The 24,153-nt window shown below is 40.1% G+C and overlaps 1 protein-coding gene across 1 annotated transcript in view; it reads right to left on the bottom strand.

Moving 5' to 3' along the window:
* Positions 1-20,185, bottom strand: part of CYBB (cytochrome b-245 beta chain) — a 30,725-nt gene extending 10,540 nt beyond the window's left edge. The window contains exons 1-8 of the mRNA XM_065914778.1: positions 20,082-20,185; positions 17,823-17,918; positions 16,351-16,461; positions 9,774-9,858; positions 8,464-8,609; positions 5,869-6,059; positions 2,937-3,066; positions 417-509 (exon numbers count right to left, since the gene is read on the bottom strand). Coding sequence (XP_065770850.1) covers positions 417-509; positions 2,937-3,066; positions 5,869-6,059; positions 8,464-8,609; positions 9,774-9,858; positions 16,351-16,461; positions 17,823-17,918; positions 20,082-20,126 — 897 coding nt within the window. The 5' untranslated portion in view covers positions 20,127-20,185. The remainder of the gene's footprint in view (positions 1-416; positions 510-2,936; positions 3,067-5,868; positions 6,060-8,463; positions 8,610-9,773; positions 9,859-16,350; positions 16,462-17,822; positions 17,919-20,081) is intronic.
* Between the last annotated feature and the right edge of the window lie 3,968 nt (positions 20,186-24,153).

Below are 24,153 nucleotides of genomic sequence, written 5' to 3'. Positions count from 1 at the left end.
ACATTTTAAGGCTCAATAAATGACCTTTGTGACTTTTTGAACTCATCTCTTTTGCTTCTTTACTCTTAACTAATTACATCATCCCTCATGCCTCTCCCCTTAACACACACACACACACACACACACACACACACAGACACACACAGACACACACAGACACACACAACACAAATTCATTTACATGAAACATTTGTGTTCATTTTTCAACAGAAAATGTTAAATTCTAGTTTCCCCAATGAAAGGATCCAATCATTTGATTATCAGGCTAGGGGCATTGAAACAAACCATAGGTCATCTCTCTGCCCTAAGTTTAATCAAAAGAAACCAAGTAAAAGACAGCTCTGACAGTGTTGTAGAGAACTTGGGTAGACTTGTCCATGATATAGTTAGACAGTCATTCCTAAGTCAGTGCCTACCTTGGTGATGACCACCTTCTGTTGAGATCGCCAAAACCGTACCAACCTCTCACAGAGATACAGGAACATGGGACCCACTATCCATTTCCAAGTCTGTAATCAGAACAAACAATGAAAAAAAGCGTGTGTTAAGGGGTGGTAGTTAATAAAAGATTCACAGGGACAAAACATTTCAGAAATGCAATTAACACTTGTGGGCTTGTTTAAATATTTGATATTATATTAGTAAATTTCTTCTATAAGAGAATGCATGAAAATACCTAAAGTTAAATAAATTTCTGAGCCAGTAAAAATGAACATTTTCTTTGGTCACATTGGGGAACTATATCTACAGTATGAAACTCTCCCAAGAGGAACTGCCCACAAGAATGGGATTTCCTCCTATTGTTGCAATAGGAGTTACAATAATCCTACAGCAGAGTAAAGTTGGTTTCGGAATTAACATTTCTCTAAAGGACAGCATTTCAACAACATCATATTTTTAATGTAACATTGCAATTACTTTCTCTCAGTCACGTAGTCAAAGTTTAATTTGTTACAAGATGAGAAATTTCATGTAAGAATTTAGCTGTTTCTCCAATATTCTGGCAAGTTCTCAGAGCTAAGCAATGCACTTGCTGAATAGGGACAGATCCAGAGATTTTCAGCTTTTTCTAAAGTCCCCTCTTGTCAGAATCTGCAATGTTTCAGACCACTGGAATTACTCTGTGGCATTGTTGGCTGTCCAAAAATATTTAGACCAAACAGATCCATCCTGGGATTCAGTCAGTTAGGTTCCTAGTTGAATATCTGAAGTAGCAAAGAATTTTAGAAGGTGATACCATCTAAAATATGACATTCCGGAAGGGATTCCAAGAAGGGAAGAAACCCCAGAGGACTTTCCAGACTCTCCCTTATGAGCTTTCTATGAAAATTTTTAAGAAACTTATTTTTGGAAGTTGAGAGCACCCAAATAGACCTATCTCCAGTCAAAGTTGAAAAATATCTGCCCGGAGGTCATAAATTCTCTGCTACTGGCCTTCATTTTCATGGGACGGGTTTTTCAAACCATCCAACTTTATCCATCTATTTCCTGGGGGCCACCTGGGGCCACATTGAATGGAGCCAGGTGTTGGACATCGCCTCTAATCTTCCCAGAAACCCAGGAGCATTTCTGAGGTGTCTGCTAAGGTAGTAGCATTCTGACTCCAGCTGTCTTCAAGGAAATGTGCCTTCCCCAACTCATAAGAGGACCTGCAATACAGTTCCCTTTTAATCCTTTCTATTGATGTCTCTGGGCTTCCCTGGTGGCTCAGTGGTAAAGAATCCACCTGCCATGCAGGAGATGTGGGTTCAGTCCCTGGGTTGGGAAGATCCCCTGGAGAAGGAAATGGCAACCCACTTCAGTACTCTTGCCTGGAGAATCCCATGGACAGAGGAGCCTGGTGGGCTACAGTCCATGGTGTGGCGAAGAGTTGGATGAGACTGGGTGACTAAAACAATGACAACATCAACAACAACAACAACAACAACTGATGTCTCTATGTAGTGAGGGTAGTTCAGTGATATGTCTGGTTACTTTCATTAATGAGTAAGGATGCTGAAAGATGTTAAGTCCTCAGACAGCATGCTGCTTCTAGAGGAAGAGTACTCCTATATTAGGAGAGTAGGGAAAAAGGAAGGAGAAATGGGATGCGAAATTTGCCTTTATATTATACTGTGTTTAAGGACACAATTAACGATCCTTTTCAGAAGACCTGTACAAACGTTGATTTTTGCTTAGTTTTATACCAATAGCTAAGATAATAACTGATAAAGTGTATTGCTTGCCAATGGGGGAAAAGGTATGAAAATCACGGGGTTCACTTCTCACTCTACGAAACAGAGATATTGAGAATAAACCAAATGGAGTTCTTGAGAGTTCCCAACAAAAGGGAAATATTTTAGCATCCTTTCCCTTGGTCACCCTTGCCACACTCCTGCTCTACCATGAAGTGCCATTGGGTGTTGGCATGAACCTAGCTCTCCAATCTCCTTTATTCACAGACAGGACCTCCTGATACGTAATGGCAGCCCTATGTACCATCTTACAAATTTCCACCCAGCTCTGAAAGCTGGATAGAAAACCTTATTTCCTGGTATCTGAAGAGTCTCCTGGCTCCTTATATTATAAATCATTATCTGAGCTTCCCAATTCAGCTCAGGATGGAATCCCTCTGAAAATCATTAACTGATATTATCGTGGCCATCTTATCCAGAAGAGACAGAAGTTCTTGAATCCAAATGCACTTTAAAAAAACAATACTTTTCCAAGTTTTATATCAGGATGCTCATAACAGACTAATGTAAAAAGTAACCTTTAGGTTACTTTTCAAGAACTAATTCTAGACAATCAGCATAGCAGAAAAACACTGGATACTTATCCTAGCAGTTCTATGACATTCATAATGGACAACTCTATGACATTTGTATGTATTTCTTAGACGCAGCTTGAAGATTGTAGGTAATGAAACTATAATAGCAACAATGGGTTGTACGTACCATAGGAGGGTTCCCAGAGAACTCCGGGATTGGGCAGTTCTTTATTTTTCCCCACTGTGAGATGTTTTGATAACAGTTTCTTGGTTGGTGTTTTAACAAACTCTCGTTAGTCTGCCCACGTACAATCCGCCTGAGGAGGAAATGTAAGTCCTGATCATTTAGAAATGAGACATTAAGTTCTTAATTTTTTGAGATTCTGAACATGTTCTTAGTATTCTAATATGGGTCTTATACTTTTCATTTAGAAGCAATATCTTATTGCCCCCTCCAAGTAGATTAGAGGAAGGGAAAAAATGCATGATCTTTAGCAATAGAAAAAAAATTATATGGGGACTTCTCTGGAAATCCAGTGGTTGAGATTCCAAACTTCCATTGCAGGGGATGTGGGTTTGATCCCTGGTCTGGGAACTAAGATCTCACATCCCACATCCCACATGCTGTGCAGCATAGCCAAAAAAAGAGGAAAAGAATAAAAAGAAAAACCATGTATGGTGGCACAAAGGATATTTATATGTAACATTACATCTACAGGGTAAGTTTTGGATCATCCATACATATTTTTGAAAAACAAAACAAAACAAACGGTAACTATTAGAGTTCTTAATGTTCAAGATCACATGGGGAGTGACAGAAAAAATAAATCTGACTTTCTTCTTTTCTCAGTGCCACGACCGGAAGTCAGAAAACGTGCATTTTAATCCCAGTTCAGCTGCTACCTAGCTATGAGACTAACTAATCAGTCAACCAGTGTAAGTGGCAGATTCTCCTCAGATGGAGAACAGGGAACATATCTGTCCTCTGCCTGCTCCACAATAAGATACATATCTATGAGGGACTTCCTTGGCAGTCCAGTGATTAAGTCTCTGCACTTCAAATGTAGGGGGCACAGTTTCAATCCCTGGCTGGGAACTAGGATACCACATGATCCGTGGCCAAAAAAAAAAAAAAAAGATACAAATTTATGAATCTATACAAATGTAAAGTGGTGGAATTACTCAGCTAGAGGGGGGAAGAGATTAATTTTTTTTCTCTAGGATTCTCTTAAACAACTGGATGATGACTGAGTCCCATTTAAAGATACTCATTGGTTTAAGAGGGTTTTCCAGTAGTCATGTATGGATGTGAGAGTTGGACTATAAAGAAGGCTGAGCATCAACGAATTGATGCCTTTGAACTGTGGCATTGGAGAAGACTCTTGAGAGTCCCTTGGACTGCAAGGAGATCCAACTAGTCTATCCTAAAGGAAATCAGTCCTGAATATTCACTGGAAGGGCTGATGCTGAAGCTGAAACTCCAATAGTTTGGCCACCTGATACAAAGAAGAGCTGACTCATTTGAAAAGACCCTGATGCTGGGAAAGATTGAAGGCAGGAGGAGAAGGGGACAACAGAGGATGAGATGGTTGGATGGCATCATCAACTCTATGGACATGAGTGTGAGTAAGCTTTGGGAGTTGGTGATGGATACGGAAGCCTGGCATCCTGCAATCCATGGGGTTACAAAGAGCAGGACACGACTGAGTGACTGAACTAAACTGAAAGAGTCTTTGTCTATACAGATATTTCAGTGCTTAGAAAGGGATGACCAAAAAAAAAAAAAAGAAAAGAAAGGGATGACCAGGGGTCAGGGTCTGCAAGTTGATCAAGAATGCACACGAGGAGAGGGAACTGTATTCAATATTTGGTAATAAACCATAATGGAAAAGAAGATGAAAAAGAATGTGTGAGTTATTTTGATGTACACCTGAAACTAACATGACATGGTACCTCAACTGTATTTCAATAAAACATTTTTTAAAAAGAATCCACATGAGGAGTTGCCACAGGCTGCTTTCCCCCACTCTTCCCCTTTTCATACTCAAGTCTCAGCCCCTTCTAGGCCGACTTGACTCAGAGCAGAGTCACTGAGCCTTGAGCACCTACTTCCTCTACTCTTAGTTATCTGCAGCCCAGTACCCACTGGGGAACTTCCCAGGCCTGCTTTTGCGTGCAGGTGGGAGAATCAGCTAGTGTGAAACAGTAGAAAAAGGAAGCCTGGTATGAAACAGGGGTCCCAATAAGGCAAACTCTCTCAACCGCACATCCAGGCACTGAGTGTCTCTAGGACAGATTCATCGCGGCCTGCCTTAGCCCCTCTGAGCTCCAATCCCATCTAAACCACTGATAAACTGGTGGTGGCTTGGCTACATACTGGGTTGGCCAAAAAGTTCATTTGGGTTTGTACATAGGATGGTACAGAAAAAGCCAAATTAACTTTCTGGCCAACCCTGTACTTACCTTTTTAAAGTCTGTTTCCTTGTCTATCATTTCCCCAGGAAAGGAGGACAGTAAGAGCATGTCTTCCTTTTACAGGTTAAAAGAAACATGTCTGTCACAGATGCTCAATAGAAGCTTAGGTCTTCCCTTTATTATGTTAGGATGCTTGAAGGCAATAACCATGTGTTTGTTGTTCTAGTATTCCCGACTGTGTCTGAGATTGGCCCTCATACACAGTAGGTAATCAGTGAATGATTGGCTTGAATCAAAACTCATTGAACTACAGCAGACCCTTTCACCTGATGAATCATTACCCTCCCTGGTTTGGGAATTTGTCTAATTTATGAGGGATTAAGCCATGGGAAACATCATTGCAGACATCCAAGACTCTACCAGCACTCTCAGAATGCTTCATATATGCTTGCAAAGATATTCAAAACTTTGGTGTATTTTTCAAGCTTGCTCTAAATAACTGCACTATGAATAGTTATGAGTTGCGTACCAGAAACTAAAGTGGTACTGAGTGGTTTTTATCAAAGTGACTTCTGTTTTCACCTCTTATTCTCTCAACAGACAGGCTGATCACACCAAGACAGGGTCACTGTGCCTCTTAACAGAGCACCACGTCTGGGAACTGAGGGGCATAAAGTACTTGGCCTTGGAGTTTAAATACTCACTCAGCTCCATGGATGGCGAGACCAATGAAGAAGATCACAAAGAGATGGTGTGTGTACCAAAACACTTCAAAATAAGACCTCCGGATGGTTTTGGTGGAGGATGTGATAATTAATATCAGGCACAGTGTAATGACGACTCCGGTGATGCCTGCCAACCGAGTCACAGCCACATACAGGCCTCCTTCAGGATTCTGTAAAATACACAGACACAGACACAAACACACACACATTATTTGTATGCTCTCAGATGCAGGACTCCCCATCTCTAGAGTGTCCAATGAATAGGGCAATAGGTATGTTCTTTCCCTCTTTAGATAATCCTAACCATCCCTCAACAGGGTGGTACAGACTTTGAATTGTTGTTGTTTAGTCTCTTAGCTGTGACTGACTCTCTTGCAACTCCATGGACTGTAGCCCACTAGGCTCCTCTGTCCATGGAATTCTCCAGACAAGAGTACTGGAGTGGGTTGCCATTTCCTTCTCCAGGGGATCTTCCTGACCCAGGGATCGAATCCATGTCTCCTGCACTGGCAGGTGAATTCTTTACCACTGAGCCATCAGGGAAGCCCATGTAGACTTAGAATGGATAGTTCCAAATTAAAAGTCTAACATGGTTGAGGTGTCATCAGAAATATCAATTGATATACAGAAGTAGTTCTCAGTATCAGAAAAAAGGACATTTGTCAACTCTATGTCCTAAAAGGGTCAGAAGCTCTTTTCTCGTTTTGATTTGGAAAGTGTTACAATGCTTAGCTTGTAAAAGTATTCTGGGCATGCCACATCTTAGGTTATGTTCCTCCTGACCAGATCCTGAGATGAGGATTCATGGGTAAGTGATTTTGAAAGAATGTGCTCCTGAAGAAACTGGTAAGAGAACAGGAAAGAGGAACATGTCAAGTCAAATAAGAGGGTGTTGTTCAGTGGCTTAGTTGTGTCCCATGGTCTGCAGACCACCAGGCCCCTCTGTCCTCCACTAGCTCCCAGAGTTTGCTCAGATTCATGTCCATGAATCTGAGTCGGTGATGCTATCTAACCATCTCATCCTCTGCTGCCTCCTTTTCTTTTGTCTTCAATCTTTCCCTGCATCAGGGTCCTTTCCGAGAGGGTGATCTTAGGCCAAATCTTCAGCCTGATGCTGCAGGGAAACTGCCGAGGGTCAAACACACCTCAATGTTTATCCTGACTAGAGGCAAAGAAGCTGAGTTTTTATGGCCCGAACCCATCAGTTATTGGTTGAGACCAGCTCAGCAAGATAGCTACCTAGGCCCTTTCAGATCTTGGAGCTTGTGGGCAAAGGGCCTCCAGTAGCCCCAGGGCAATCCTCTGAGGAAGAAACACAAATACAGGCAATTGAAAATGAAAGCACACAGAAGGGCGGGGGAACAGAGATCAGAAGAGTGATCTGAGCCCAGCACTGCAGTGTCAGCTCACTTGATATGTTCCCAGTGTGGCCTCTATGTATCATTGTATAAATAAAAGAAAAATCATCCAAGACATCATAGAAAAAGAATTCCTATTTTATTTGATGCTGTTTAATTCTGTCCCTAAATAGATCACATTTTTAAATATCAGCCTGAGGATAATGATTTCTGCAAAATTAAAGGACTTTTTTGGTAATCTAAACGGACAAGAAAATGTGTTTGGAATTCAGTGTATAGTGAGTGATTTGATTCAGCTATCCTACCCAACCACTGGGCACATGAAGATGATTTCGACCTTCTCCCTCTGAGCATAGAAGGCTCTAGCAACTACTGGAAGGGAAGAAGTCCTTGCCTGTGGATTGCCCATATGGCTGCTGCTGGAGCAATTAGCAGACAGAGGCCACCTATCAGATGTTGTAAGCAAGAAAGAGGAAAAGCATTGCTGATGGGTGTCAGCTGGTGGCTGACCTGGTATTAACACCTCAGTCAGAAGCTTCCCTATTTCACATAAACAGTTTCATAGAACACCAACATCAGACAAGGTCATTCTGTGACCTTGTCATTCAAGACCAACACACGCATGACTGCTGCTTCTTAGCCTATTACAGACTTAGCCCCATTCTTCTGCCTCCTAGAAAAAAAATTATTAAGATACTTAATGCTGGAACTATCCCCAATTCCGGACTGAATCTGACCCAGAGCAAATGTTTGTTTTCTGAAACCCCTCCCAAATCATCTGACACAAATCCCACAACAAGCCTTTCTCAACATCCTCCTGAGAAACCCCAGATTTCCTCAGAGTGTGAGGTTTCTTTGCTGCAGTAAGTAATAAACCCAAGTTTGTTTGACTAGACGATGTTCCTGGCTTTCTTTGACTGCTGGGCCTTGTCAAGGATAAGCCTGAGTTGCTCCAGGCTTCATGTATACTCGTTCTTACAGGCGAGTTTAAGAAACTGGAAAACATCTCGTCACCTTCCACATTTAGCATCAGGAGTATGGGAGGCATTTTCTCTGTGGCCACATTCTTAGAACCTACAGACCTGGCCCTCTGATATAGTTAGTCTACTTTTGTCCTTGTTGCTGTTCTGACCAAGTAAAATTGTTCACTCACTGAAATCTAATCCTCAGTTTTAATAGTCTAGAGAACATCTGAATTAGGAAGTTAGAGGCTTACCTTGATTCTCTGTCGAACAAAATTGAGGTAAGTTTCACCGGGCTTATCTCCAATGTCAGAGAGTGCTATTGAATAAGGATCAGAATTGTTGACTCGGGCATTCACACACCACTCCACATTAAATAGATGTGCAATGGTGTGAATTGCTAAAGAGGGCAGAGAAGAGAAACAAAGAGGGTGAGTGGTGTACATAATTTTATTTGGAGCCGAGTTTCTGGCTACAGTCCCTGTGTGTATGTGTGTCTGTGTGGTCCTCAGTCGCTCAGTCATGTCTGATTCATTGTGATCCCATGGACTGTAGCCTGCCAGCCTTCTCTGTCCATGGAATTTTCCAGGAAGAATACTGGAGTGGGCTGCCATTTCCTGACTCTATGATAAAGTAGTGAAGATTTGATAAGGATCCCTTCTTACACAAACACCACTTTCTTAATAATTATAGTAATAAAACAAAATATTTAACACATATAAATACATGAATACTATTATATATACATATATAAACAATAATAAAAATAAAATCTTTAGCTCATAATGTCTGCCTTTGATTCTCAATTTATGGGCTATGGTCCTTGTAGGGTTACTGCAAGAAATCCATGGATCTATACGTTCAACCAAGTATTTTTTTTTATGAAAGCACTATTTTAATAACTAAGCAGCTGTTATGACAAATATTCATCAATAAAAGAATAAATAAATAAATCATAGTATGTTCAAACAGTGCTCAATGAATCAACAACGAGAATGAATGAACTACATGGACAGGTCTCAGAAGCTGATAGTGAATGGAGGAAACCTCTGTCTAATCATATACAGCATAATTTGATTTATATAAAGCTGAAAGTAAGAGTAGCTATTCAAGGGAGTTAGTCATCAGGATGGTGATTCTTTGTGATGGGGGTGACTTAGGAGCCCAGAGAATGAGCTGCAGCCTGATAATGTTCCATTTCTTGATCTAGACTGTTATTGCTTCAGTTCAGTCGCTCAATCGTGTCAACCAAGTATTTTTTTAAAAGTGAATGAACAAAAGTTCTTATATGTGAACTAACAGTTTTCCCATTAAAAAGTGTGGAAAAGGGGGAGTGCACTGGGATTTTATCAGAAGAGCCTTAGGGAATAACGTTTTAAGACCTGAAGGAATAAATCCTAATGTTGGGATGGCAGAAAGAGTGTTGAATATTTTTCTAACAGAACTCGTTCAAAAAAAATCTCAACCTACCTGCAAAGGCTGATCTCTTATTTTAAAAGTATCTTAGAGGGAATACTCTGGTTTCAGGTTTTCTTTGCAATCTCAAATATCTGAATGAACTTACCAGTGTGAAGTGCAATCATCCATGCCACCATTTTATGAAAGGTGAGGTTCCTGTCTAGTTGTCTCCGAATTCTTGTTGAGCAGCACTTTGGATTAAAGGGAAAAATAGTAATTGTTAACAAGAAAGTTTTCTCTGTGTCAGATATTAGACACATTTTCTCATTTAATTATTACAACCAATTCTCTAAAAAATAAACAAAGCTATATCATCCTACCCATTTGACAGATAAGAAAACTGAGGCTCAGATAGGTCAAACAGCCAATGAGTAGCATGATTGGCTTAAGCAATGTTTTAGGTTCTCATACTATTAACATAAAAAGCCTCGCATGGAATTCATTGCTTAATGGTATAAAATATGAATTTGGACAGAAAGCATCAAACTATGTAGCTTCTAGTTCAGATTAATTTACTCAATAAAGAGAGGATATAGAAATTTTATAAGGACAGGGATACCCTCAAAGATCCGAAGGTCCAGTGGGGACACAGACAAATGAACAGTTCTACAACAAGTGAATAGTTTTAGAATAGCACCCTTCCAGGAAATACACACTATGAGAGGTAGAAAAGTGTCCACCTGCACATGTTGATAGAGACAACAAAACAAGGGAAATCATTAAAACAATCACAGCAAAACTAATAGTAGCCAAGGGTATTTACAAAGAGCTTGTGCATAAGTGTTTTACATGCATTGACTCATTTCATTCTTACATTAATTCTATGTGGGAGGTACCATTGTTATTACCACATGACAGGCATAGAGAGGTTACCTTCCCCTAGGTTTCATAGTTAATAAGTGACAGAATTGGCTGGGGTCTAAACCCCAGTTCCCTGATGCTAGAGATATTAACAATCTGATATTTCATACCTTTTATGATTACCTTGGCATTACAATGGAATTATGGCCAGTTGGTTAGTGTAATTTTCTTACGAACATATGTTAGAAGCTGTGGGTTTCAATGCTTCAATCTGGATTCAGGTCATCGCCCAAAATAGAGAAAAAACCCTGCTTTTTGGTTGAATCAGAACCTTGTTTTCCTGAAAAGGAGTCAAGTGCTCGCTCTGGCTGCTTTGTTTCCAAGGGTAGATGTACTGGCATAAAGATTCAGAAAACTTTTAAGGAGACCAGGGCGAAAAAACCCCAAAACAAAACAAGAAACTTAGGTATTATAAATAACTGGTTCTAAACATATTTAATTTCAATACAGGGGTATTAAATATTTGACTTACTTATTTTTAATAAAATATTCTGGTTTTACAGAAAAAATAGAATTACATGGAAAATTGTGCTTACTCTACTATCTTGGAGTTAGTTACATTTAGGGAGGGCAGGCCAAACAGACCATGAAAGCAGATTCCTGAAACTGCAGAAATACTAGTAAGGAAGACACATGATTCCAGAAAAAGGGAAAAAAACAATTAGGCTTTGTTGAGTGCCTTCTATGAGCCAGGCAGCTTATCCATAATCACTACACCATTTAATATAACCAGATAAATATTACTATTTTCATTTTACAGAAAACAAAACTGAAGCTTCCCAGATGGCTCAGTGGTAAAAAATCTGCCTGCCAAGCAGGAGACCCGGGTTCGATCCCTGGGTAGGGAAGATGCCCTGGAGAAGGGAATGGCAACCCACTCCAGTATTCTTGCTTGCCTGGAGAACCCACATGGACAGAGGAGCCTGGTGGGCTACAGTCCATGGGGTTGTAAGAGTCAGACATGACTTAGTGACTAAACCACCACCATATACATTTTATTAAAAAGAAAAACAGAGACTTGTAGTCGCTAATGAGTTAGTAGAATGGGGTCCTACTAGGGCACCAATCCCTCATTTTTTTCCTAGTCACCCTCTATAATGTGGTCAGGAATGGCAAACACCTCCAAAGAGAAGCCATTCATCATGATTATACCAGGCTTCCAGATACAATTTCCTCATCGTTTCCTGACAAGGGGTGTGTGGGGGGGCGGGTGAGATGGTTGGTTGGGAAGGGAGGGCTTTGCTGCCTGTGACTGCCCAGGGCTTTATTCTTCTTCACTACCATGCAGATATAATTTTTATGATTTTGAGTCACTTGTGAATTACCATCAGCCACCTACTAATGACCCAAGCTGCCATCATGCACCATAGCTTCTTCATTGAATGACCAGTGACTTCTTTTTTTTGAATAATATTTATCTATTTGGCTGTGCTGGGTCTTAGTTGTGGCATGAGGGATCCTCAGTAGAGGCACGCAGGATCTAGTTCCTCAATCAGGGATTGAGAGCATGGAGCCTTAGCCACAGGACCATCAGGGAACTTCCACTCCATTGACTTATAACGGGGAGGTCCTCTGTTACTGTCAGCTAGAGCCTTGCTCAATCTCAATAAGCTAACATTCAAGTGCAAGGGAGATTACTCAGTCACCTTGGCAGATTTCTATGCTTGATTCAAACTGCAAGAGTAAAAAATTTTAAAAAAATTGAGAAACAGAACTACAAACTACAGAACTACATATTTAATGGAGCATAACATTAGCTTCTGTAACATGAGTGTTACGGAAACTTTAAAGTTCTATTTTATGTACACCTGGTCTCACCACAAATGCCATAAATGAATCTGAATTAGATATTTATATGCAATTTGAGAGAAATTGCAAAGCCAGCCTTGACTCTACAGAACTCAGGCAAAGAAGCTGACAGAAACCTGGAAGCATTAGAATATGCGATAAATATGAAGATCACCACTGGATTCGTGTAGCACTGTCTATAATTTTAAAATTCCATGTTTATCTTCTATCTCTTCCATAAAACTCTAAGCTCTCTGAGCTCGTGGCTCATCCATGTCTTACCCTCTACTCACTATGTGTCCCTGTGCTTAGCACATAGTTGGCACTCAACAAATATTTGTTCACTGACAACTCACTAGTTGACAGACTTAGTCAATTAATACACTTTTAGAATATCATTCATATCTGTTCTTACATTTGCATTATTTCATTTGCTTTTAAGCTAAAAACAACAACAAAGAGAAGAAAAAAAAAAAAAACAGCTACAAGACAGGAAGTCTAAGAGCCTTGCCCTGGACCACATGTTAGATAGAGGGCTACATTGACAGCCTCTGACTCACAGGCTATATAAGGTTATAGAAAAGAGCTCACTCTCTCACATTTCTGTTTCTTTCTGATCTTCAGACTAGAACTTCCATCCAAGCTGAGGTTGTTAAGGTTTCTTTAGGGACTTCTGTCTGCTGAGTCCCACCATTCCCCATTTCCCTCAACATAGCAGGCTCAGAGTGTTTACCCCTATCTTCCCTGGGAAAGGCCAACCCTGGGGCTTTCTTTCTCCAGCTAACCAGAAGGATTATAAAGCCAGCTCTAAAGGATTAAGACCATTAGACACTGAAGTTCTGTGACTGTTTAGTTTTCATAAAGGCCAACTAATAAATCCTTGAATCTACAACATCCTTGCCACTTCTAGGTTAGTTTATTCAGCCTGCCCAAACATTCATATATTTGATGGACTTCCTAAGACCACAAGAGTTTTGAGTTTAGGTGGCAAGTGGGAAAGTGGACAGGCTGTGGGGGCACAAATGCCTGGGTTGGAACCTCAACACTCTCATTGAATTTCATCCCCACCTCACTGGCCTGACATGCAGATTTCATGGAGGTAAGGTTTATGAAGACTCAGTAAGTTGCAGCTGTTACCGTTTCCAATGAGTCACAGTATGTCCACTCATTTTAATACCAACCAGAAAAGAAGGTTTTTTGCCAAGTTCACATTTCAGGTTGGGAAATCTGCAAGGAAGGACACATCCCATCTATGAAAGAATGTTACTTGCTCCTCCTTTTTGAAAAACGCATTCTTTGATGTTCAGGTCTCTGTAGCTAGAGAGCTGAACTTCTCTGCAATTTGAAGAATAGCCTCATTTCACCCTTGTCTTTAGAGACCCTCATGAGAATCTTCACTCCCTTTAGGTCACAGGAAGTCTAAAAGCAGCCATTACCACATGTGCTGATAATAGCCATGAAATGGCAGTGCAATTTGAGCCTGTGGAGTAACAAGAATTTCTTAACAGGCTGTCCTGGTGAAAACACTGCCTGTTTCTCAGGGTTTACTTCCTCTAAATAGAAACTATTTGAACAGGAGGTATTGGAGGAGAATAAAACAGCTACAGTCCCTGAATTTCATTTAGAAAATGTCCAGATGTTGTACTTTACAGGTCGCCCTTCAAGAAAACTTATCAATTGCCATATGATCCAGCTATTCCACTCCTTGGCATATATCCAGACAAAAAACTATATATGCACCCCTATGTTCATAGAAGCACTGTTTACAGTAGTTGAGACATGGAAACAATGTAAATAAATGCTCATCAGCAGATGAATGCATAAAGAAGATGTGGTACATATATACAATGAAATATTACTCAGCCATAAAAAAGAACAAAATAATGCCATTTACAGCAACATAGACGCACCTAGAGATCATCATACTAAGTGAAAAAAGTCAGAAAGAGAAAGAAAAATCCCATATGATATTTATATATGGAATCTAAAATATGACACAAATGAACCTTTCTACAAAACAGAAATGGAATCACAGAAATAGAGAACAGACATGCGGTAGCCAAAAGGGAGGAGTGTGGGGGAGGGATGGAGTTTGGTATTAGCAGATATAAATTATTACATTTAGAATGGATGAACAACAAGATCCTACTGTATAGAGCAGGGAACTATATTCAAAGTCCTGTGATAAACTATAATGGAAGAGAATATAAAGGAGAATGTATATAACTTAGTCACTTTGGTATACAGCATAGATTAACACTGTAAATCAATTATACTTCAATAAAAAAGAAAACTTTTCCATCAAGTGGAGTTCTACCTCTGTGGTTTCTTAGGTTAAGATTATTTTGGAAATCCTTGTGATCAATGTGTTAGTTATGGCTTGTTAACCCTATATTTGTAAATCAAGTGTTGTATAGTTCTTAAAGAAAAAAAAATCTCCTTAGGATCAATGTGAATTTAGTAAGACTAGGGAAAAGCGAGGTAGAGTTCAAGGCAAGTTCTAATTGTTATTGACAGTTCAGATCACTTTCCGTCCCCCACGGAGTCATTGATTACCAATTAAGATTAACACCTAAGCTATACATTTCAGGTTCAAGTTTACTAGCAAAGCTCCAACTTGACCTCAGGTATCTACCATTTAAAATCCTTACACTCTCATCAAAGTAGATTGCTTGCTTCTCTCCACTATAAATGACTTCTATTTAATAGGTCATTTTTTAAAAAGCTAGTTAATATAAAAGGAGCATTTTATTAAAAGGAAAAACAGAGGCTGCATGCATGCTAAGTCATGTCCAACTCTTTGCAACCCCATGAACTGTAGCTCACCAGGTTCCTCTGTCCGTGGGATTTTCCAGGCAAGAATACTGGAGTGGGTTGCCATTTCCTAATCCAGGGAATCTTCCTGACTCAGGGATTGAACCTGGGTCTCCTGCATTGCAGGCAGGTTCTTTACCACTGAGCTGGCAGGGAAGCCCCCAAACAGAGGCAACTAGTCACTAATGAGCAGTGGAATGGGTCCCCCCAGGCATCAGTCCCTAAGTCTGGAAGAGCTACCCTCTGTGGTGTGGTCAGGAATGCCAACACAGCCAAAGAGAAGCCACAAGTCATGATCACACAGGACTTTCAAGAATATGATTTCTTCACCATTTCCTGTGCTTTATATCTCCTACAGGCTTATTTTTATCCTTTATGCCCATACCTGATGCTACCTTCTCTAAGAATTCTTTTTTTCAGCCCCTGCACCACCTGATATAATTTCCTTTGCCTTTGCTTGATTCCCTGTAGCTCCTTCTTTGTTACATTTTGTGGAACCCATCACATTTTGCTTTGTATCATATTTGAGTATGTATGTAGATTCCAAGTTCCTTGCTTCTCATCTTTGTATAACAATAAGAAATTCGTATACCATTTTACAGATTACAAAAGTTCTTCCTACATAATCTTTTTTTCTTCCAGCATAGTATATTAGGGGTTCAGTAGACTGTTGAAGTGAGGGTGAAAGAGCCTGAACTCCTCAATTCCATGGACCAAACACCTGTCACATTCATTGCATAGTGACTCTTGGCTCATTGTTCCCATCTTCTTGGGATATTACCCACCAAAGAGAGTTTCTCTGACTTAAACATTTTGAAAAACATGACACTATGAGATTAATCCCCAAATTTCACATCAGTCTCATAAATTTCTATATGTGTGTATACATACAGATATGTCATATTATGTATATCTGTCTGTGTGTGTGTGTACATGTACTTTATTGCTATTGTGGAGGTATAGGTAGATTGGTTGTTTTGTTTTTTGGGGGGTTTTGTTTTGTTTTCAAAGTCTGTTCCAGGTTAAAAGGTTGTCTCAGGGAGCTCCATTGACAGATAATATAAAAATAGAGAATCAAGCATGGCTTGATTGTATAATGAATATTGTACAGTGGTTGGAATTCTTATAAACCCTTGGTTTGCTTTTCCTATAAAAGGGCGTTGAGCTTGATGGCCTTCGAAATTTTGAGGAACTCAAACTTTGTAAACGTTGGTTCTTACCGCACTGGAACCCCTGAGGAAGGAGAGCAGATTTCGACAGACAGGCAGCAGAATCAGCATGCAGTTGAAATTCAGGCAGGCTGCAGGGGCTCTGGCCAGGGCCAGCGCTGACTGAAAAGGGCAGGATGAAAAGCAGGTGACTCTTGTGAGCCCAGAACACTCCCCCATCTCACTCCGGCCCCCCAACCTCCAGGCTTCCCAGCAAGCATGAGGACCATACTCCAGAAACATCAAGTTATCTGGGAACGAAGGTTCTTCAGAGCCAAGGATTTATTTTTAAGGCCTTGCTCCCCACCCCAACATTTTTATTATGAACATTTTCAAACACAAAGAGAATCTGAAATAATTTCACAATGAATACCTGTTTATTCATCTCCCAGATTCTACCTTTTACATTTTATGAAGCTTGCTTTAGCAAATGTCTATTAATCTATCCATTCATCTGCCTACCTCTGTATCCATCCATCCATCAATGCATCTTATTTTTGATGCATTTTCAAGTTGCAGACATTAGTTCACTTCCTCCTAAATACCTCAGTATGCATATCATTAATTAGAGTTCAGTATAGAAACTGGGGCTTTGTAAAGAAGATTTTCTTAGCACTTAGACTAACCTCAACAGTAACTAAGTTGGTATGGTGTAATGCTTTGGCATTAAAACTGTTCCTTGTAATGCCTAAAGAAACTGCATATATGCAATTAAATATGGGGGGAGGAAAATGCAAAAGGAAATCATCCTTTTCAGCATCAACCTGAATAAATTAACAACAATTATAATAATATAGTATAATTATATGCTATAAGTATTTATGCATATGATGCATAATACATATTATAATTAGCATCATTAAGGAATCAATTTGTGGTTTCAGCATGATGTAACAAATGACATCCTCTGAGGCAGCCCTAATTGTAATTATTTCATTTATGATGAAGAAGAACTCTGGTAGTTCAAGGAAACTGAGAATGCTAATAGACCCAAGGAAAGGCAGGGGCCTTTGCTCCGCCAGTCTAGTCAACAGATGTGACCTTTGGGCAAGTTCCTCAAAGGCTCCATATGTAGGGAGAGGCTTATTTCCTGAAGATTATTTCATAACATGTCACTAGGGCTTTTCATGCAAAAAAGTAGTAGGAATTGATGATTTAGAGAATACAGACAGTCCCACTTGTGCTACCTGTATCACCCTGGATGGATCTCTTCAAGCTGGCCATCCATTCCAGAGCCGGTATTAGATTTCTCCTTTAAGCTAAACAGGCACACAGTAGCTCTTGGGAGGGGAAGGTTGCTGTTTGCCCCACACTGGAGGACCTAAAGACTCTTGCTCAGGGGGTTGCAATGGAGGGACTGAGGCCGATGGTGCTGTTGGGTTGGTCAGAATTATTTCTTTAAAATGTTAAGAGGAATAGGGACAAGAATCTCTGATGAGACATGGGAGCCAGCCAATACCATGGGAAATGGAACTTATACTTACCCCAAGAAGTTTTCGAGTGTAAAAGAACTTATCTGGAATATCATAAACCCGGTAGTACCAGACAAAGAGGAAGACGTTCATCCCCAGCCATACCAGCTGCACAAATAGAAATGGTTGCGTGAAGTTTTCAAGTTTCAACAAGCAAATTTCACACCAAGTTGGAGTCAGACCAGGGTCAGGACTTCCCCATGGAGAGCCCTCAGTAAAGGTGGTTCCAAAGCTGGGTGGAACCAGCTCTTTCCTGCCAAGGTGTCTCTGCACTTTGGTAGTAACCTTTCCACTCTGTCTTGTCCCCTGTGACTGTTCTACTACTTGGCCACTATGCCGTCATTATCTGTCTATTTCTTCTTGTTTCTTTCTCCTCCTCTTAGGTTAATAGATGAGAGCAAGTGACTCAAACGGAAAGGAATCTGTTACTATGCTGTTTCTCACACCAGGAGGAGTCTGGGTTCGATTCTCAATTCTCACAGGTGGAAGATCTCCCTCCGTCACACAGCATCTTGCCCCAGTTAGTGGGACTCTCCTCAGTCTTTAATTCTACTTGATGAATTTTGCTTCAAGTGAGCATCAATGAGGGGATGACTGCATGCTAAGTCACTTCAGTCGTGTCTGGCTCTTTGTGACCCTATGGACTGTAGCCTGCCAGGCTCTTCTGTCCATGGGATTCTCCAGGCAAGAGTACTGGAGTGGGTTGCTATGCCCTCGTCCAGGGGGTCTTCGCAAGCCCTGGGAATGAACCTGCATCTCTTGTGTCTCCTTCATTGGCAGGCAGGTTCTTTACCAACAGAGCCACCTGGGAAGCCCAAGGGGATGAGAGGCATGGGATTTATTATTATTATTATTAAAAGGAAATCCTTCTAGACTGTGAGTGTTCATTTCATCTCAAGCACTGACTGCATTCAACAATGACTCTGCCTGGTGCTCTATCTTCAGATCCCCAGTGGCTATCTTTTCTTAACTGTGCTTTCAGCTTATTTAATATCCTTCAATGCTGGAGAACAGTCTCTCTTTACAAAAAAGAAGGTGCTAAAACCACTTCTCCATTTTCTAACTTTGTCATGTTTATTCTTGATTTCCAAGCTGTGTCTTCACTTTCAAGTATATGAATGCATAATTTAGATAGAGGTCATTTCCCTGGGAAAACTGTGGTAAGGGCTAAAAGTATAATTTGAACTTAGTTTCTATAGGAGTCATCTATTCTTAAAACAGAAATGAGAAATCAACTTAAGAGCTTTGAGTCCTCAGAACAATTCTGTACTTCATTAGTGTTAATTTGGCTTGATTTTTTTAAATGAAAAAGATATTGTGGCTTTTATTTTACTTGTGCCACTTGTTTCTACCTCTCCAGTTAAAATAGTCATATTTACTTCATGACAAATTCTTTCAAAAATTTCATTCATAGGTGTCCTTTTTAAAAATCTGAATAATACTTTTATTGACTACTGGAAAAGCTACTTATAAATCATATTTCTATCATCCCAACCATCTGTGATTGCTTTGCTGAGACCACCACCTTAAAATAATAGTTGATATTTGTTATGTCAAAAACTAAAGAGATCAACATGTGTATTAGAAAAATCACCATAACTTTACTTAAAAGTTGTTTCTCATGACACATTATATTAATTTACATGTAACTATGTGTAATATATATCATACAAACATTATACACATATATCTAGTTTACTTCAATTCCTTTTCCTTGACTTTTTAAAAAAAGCTTCACAAATAACTAAAGTTTACCTCAGAAGAAAGAAGATACTTCTTTAAAAGAGAAAATTGAGAAATTCAATTATTTTTGGTGTAATTACTGAACATACAGGCCAATTTCCCGTACATCAGCCAATCTTGTGTTTATTATTTGGAAAACTGTATAAAGTTTCAATTGCCCATTTTTAGGTGGTATAAGTACATAAAAAAATAGAAAATTTTGCTTCTGAGTTAACATTGTAACTAATTCATATTCAGGGATCGTTATCATGAAATGTCTTCTACTCCCACTGTGAAACGCTGGCTAACTTAGTACTTCTAAAAAATTCCAGAAATAAACTAGGCGAAGTGAGCCCCTAGATGCAATCCTTCCATGAGTAAATTTGGAAGAATGGATTCAGTCTGTATCCATCAGATGGATGCATGCTCACATAAATAAGTTTCAACACAATTTCTCAAATGAATGAAATAAAGCTTTGCTTTATTTTCATTTTCAAGAGAACGTAGACAAGTTAGAGAATTTGTAATTTCTTTCTTATTGGTACTTACAATGACAAAGATGGAGATGCCCTCATTCACAGCCCAGTTCCCCATGGTAGCAGAGGTTCAATGCCTTGAGTTTGCCTTTCTTCTCTGCTATGCTTCTTCTTCCCATGAGGAAATGAAAACAGCAGCCTTGGGGCAATCTGTTTCCTTTTCTATTATCAGAAATTAGCTAATCATTGGTCAACTGAAAAGCTTGTTTCCATAACAAATTTAAATCTTCAAACCACAAGAAAAAAGACAGAAAAAAGTCTACAGTGATCCAATCACAATTAAACATAATGAGAAATGAAACTAATTTCTACAATGGAGAGACAAATAACAGTGTAATTCATGGTGAATTAGAAACATGGTGATTTAATTTTTGGACTGACTGGTTAGCAAATGGCAATTTTTTAAAAGTCACCCAACTAGCCATGACTTCGTGTTAGGCAAAAAAAAAAATAATTAGATAGATGTGATCTTTTTTGATAGGCTGGAGCAGCATTTATAATCTTACTGAGAAAAAAAACAATAGTGATGGCTGATATTTATACCATGCTTACATTATGCCAATTTTCTAAGATACATATGTGTGTATGTGTATGTACACACACACATATACATATATAAAAGCTGATACACATCTATGTGTGTGTCTACACACAAAGACACCCATAGACACACATATATAAATTCAGTATGTAAATAAATTAATTTGATTCTAATATTCCACCTTATAAAGTAGTTTCTATTATTATTATTACATTTACAGATGAGGAAACTGAGACCCAGAGCAGTTAAGTTACTTGGCCAAGGTCATGCAATTAGTAAACTGTGGAGTTGGGATTTGAAACCTAAATAATTTGGCCATACTTTTACCATGATACCAAAATAAAAAAGCCTGACAGTGGCAACCCCATCCCAAATCACTTCCAAAACAACAATGGGAAAAGAAAACAACAAACAGGCCAAAATGTTTGGATGGCTGTGGTAGTCCCAGGTTGACAGGCCGTTTTTCTAGGCAGGATAGGTAAACAGGGTCAGAACAAAGGTATGTTCTAGGTGGTGGATGTCAAAAGTCTGATTTAGCATTTTTCCCCCCTGACTCCCACTCAGTCTTCAGGAAATGAAAGAGACTGAACCGTAGGGTGGTAACGCCACTGTGAGTTCAAAGTTGACTAATTGCATCAAGGTGGTTGTACAACAGCTAGAGCAGAGAGAGAGATAAAAGAAGAAACTGGAGGAGCAAATGGGAAAAATAGAAGAAAAAAGAGAAAGAGAGGCCTGAACTATTTGGGTTGGTGTCTGCTGAAGCACTTGAGACAACCTGCAGAATTGTGACCATGAGTAAAATAATTCTTTGTCACCTTTTAATATTTAAGGAAAGGTACTCAACTGTGACTTTCTGCATGGCTCTTGAATCATGCGTAACCCACATCAAGGACAGTCAGCTTCATGGTTCAGTTACACACAGAGATGAATTCAAAGAAACACAGACAATCAAGTTATGTGTCAGTAATTTGCCTCTCTGCTCTGGGATCTATTCCTCAGCCTTTCTTTGTTCTGTTCTGTTTTAGAGAGAGTTGTATTTGCCAGGCTCCTTGGCCCTCTGGCTTCTGGGATGTTCAGTCAAACTGGAGGATGAGGAGCAGGCGAGGAGTCACAGTGCTTCTTCCACTGGCTTGTAACTTCAAGAGGTGTCTCAGAAGTGCTTGCTTTTAACCAGAAACTCCAGCTCCCACCAGCCAGCCTTTCTCCCTGTGGCCTGAGCTCCTGTTGGCCATCACCACTATAGGTCCAGCTCCTACCAGATGGCCCTCGCTTTGGGGCTTGAGTTACACCAACTCCTCCCAGGTTCCCTCCAATCCGGAGGGCGGTCACCACTTCCTGTAGCTGGTAATCTTTTTGTTGCCTCTGCACCCACATTGGGATTCTCCACTTTCACGTCATCCATGTAACAAATCCCTGGTATGAAATTCCCTCTGTTGAAACAGGGTGGTTTCTGTTTTTCTGACTGGACTTTGCCTGATACAGAAAGTAATTCAGACCTGTACTCATTTTCTCATGGAATTAAAGAAGTGAGGCATGTATGCCTAAAGAGGAATAAAACACCTTAAAATCTGCTCTCTCTCTTCCTGCCACTCTCAAACTCTTCCACAGGGATGATTCCTGCTCCATCAGGGTCTTTGAAACTTACCCAAGTAGTCCATCGACAGATGAAAGGATGAAGAAGATGTGCTACACAAATACAATGGAATATTCTGCTATGCTTAGTTGCTCAGCTGTGTCCGAATCTTTGTGACCCTCTGGACTGCAGCCCACCAGGCTGTACAGTCCATGGGATTCTCCAGGCAAGAATACTGGAGTGGATTGCCATGCTCTACTCCAGGGGATCTTCCAAACTCAGGGATCAAAGCCAGGTCTCCTCGACTATAGGCAGATTCTTTACCATCTGAGCCACCAGGGAAGCATATTACTCAGCCATAAAAAAGGAAAGAAATGGGGTCATTTATAGAGACGTGGATGGACCTAGAGTCTGTCGTATAGACTGAAGTAAGTCAGAAAGAGAAAAACAAATATCATGTATTAACACATATATGTGGAATCTAGAAAAATGGTTCAGATGAATCTATTTGCAGGGCAGGAATAGAGATGCAGATGTAGAGATCGGACGAGTGGACATGATGGGGGGATGGGATGAATTGGGAGATTAGGACTGACATATATACATTACCAGGTGTAAAACAGACAACTAGTGGGAACCTGCCACATAGCACAGGGAGCTCAGCTTGGTGGTCCGTGGTGACCTAGAGGGGTGGGGTGGGGGTGTGTGTGTGAGGGAGGTCCGAGAGAGAGAGGATATATATATATATATATATATATATATATATATATAAACATAAAGCTGATTCACTTCATTGTACAGCAGAAACCTACACTACATTGTATAGCAACTATACCCCAATTAAAAACAAAAACAAAACAAAGCAAAACTTGCCAAAGTCTTCCCCTCTCCACCCCTCCCTGCTTCTCTCTTTCCTAACCTACTGGCTGATCGTCCTTTTGCCCTATCTATCTTAAACTTCAAGTCTCTCCCACATTTTGTCATCTACCTCCCAAGGACCGTGCTCTGCTGGGGCAGCAATTACAAGGGGACCATAGATACTCATATGCTAGGAAAGAATGCTCCTTGAACATTTCCTAACTCCTTTCCCCTCCCTCCACAGTTTGAGAAGAAAATTCAAAAGAGAAAGAATATTTTTATGGGTGATCAATCATTCCTTCCTATGGCTTCTTTTTTCTCCTTTATAAAAGTAATCACAGGGCTGTGAGTAGAGATGTCTTGAGAGACTTAACCTCGATCAGTTTCACAGCTGGAGGAAGACAGCTCAGTTGCAATGAAGAGTAAAATCTTTCTTTTACAGCAAGTAACTTCCCTTTTGAGAACACTGTTCAAGTTAATTTCAATGTGCTCTGCTCTTGAAAAGACAAGCAGAAAGTTTGATAAAGGAGCAACAGGTATTGGTTGACTGGTATTGACTGGACATGGAGAATGAAGAAAATTGAACCTCTATGCATCAGCTAACAGTTTATCTTCTCCCGGTCACTTGGGCTTCCATCTCCTAAGCTGTTAGTGTCAAGTTAGACTGTGATGAATGCAAGAAAGTGTTCAACCCTTCTAGCAGGCAGTAATGACAATGACCAACACCATCAGCTTGTGATTGAAATCCTAGACCCCTCTTGTGGAGGGAAAAAAGAGAGAAGCAGACCCATGTCTTCAGGAGATCCCTAGATTTTGCATTCTGAGTATAACTTTTCCCCAATTTGTCAAATTAAAAAAGTATGTGAAAGTGAAAGTTGCTCAGTCATGTTTGACTCCTTGCGATCCCATGGACTGTAGCCCGTCAGGCTCCTCTGTCCATGGAATTCTCCAGACAAGAATGCTGAAGTGGGTAGCCATTCTCTTCTCCAGGGCATCTTTCTGACCCAGGGATCGAACTTGGGTCTCCTGCACTGCAGGCAGATTCTTTGCCGAATGAGCCACCAGGGAAGCTTTGTCAAATTAAAAAAAAAAAAGTATACTAAAGTTATTTCC

This window comes from Muntiacus reevesi, chromosome X (genome assembly GCF_963930625.1).
Source record: "Muntiacus reevesi chromosome X, mMunRee1.1, whole genome shotgun sequence".
NCBI classification, from domain to species: domain Eukaryota; kingdom Metazoa; phylum Chordata; class Mammalia; order Artiodactyla; family Cervidae; genus Muntiacus; species Muntiacus reevesi.
This window is presented reverse-complemented; position numbering and strand designations above follow the sequence as displayed.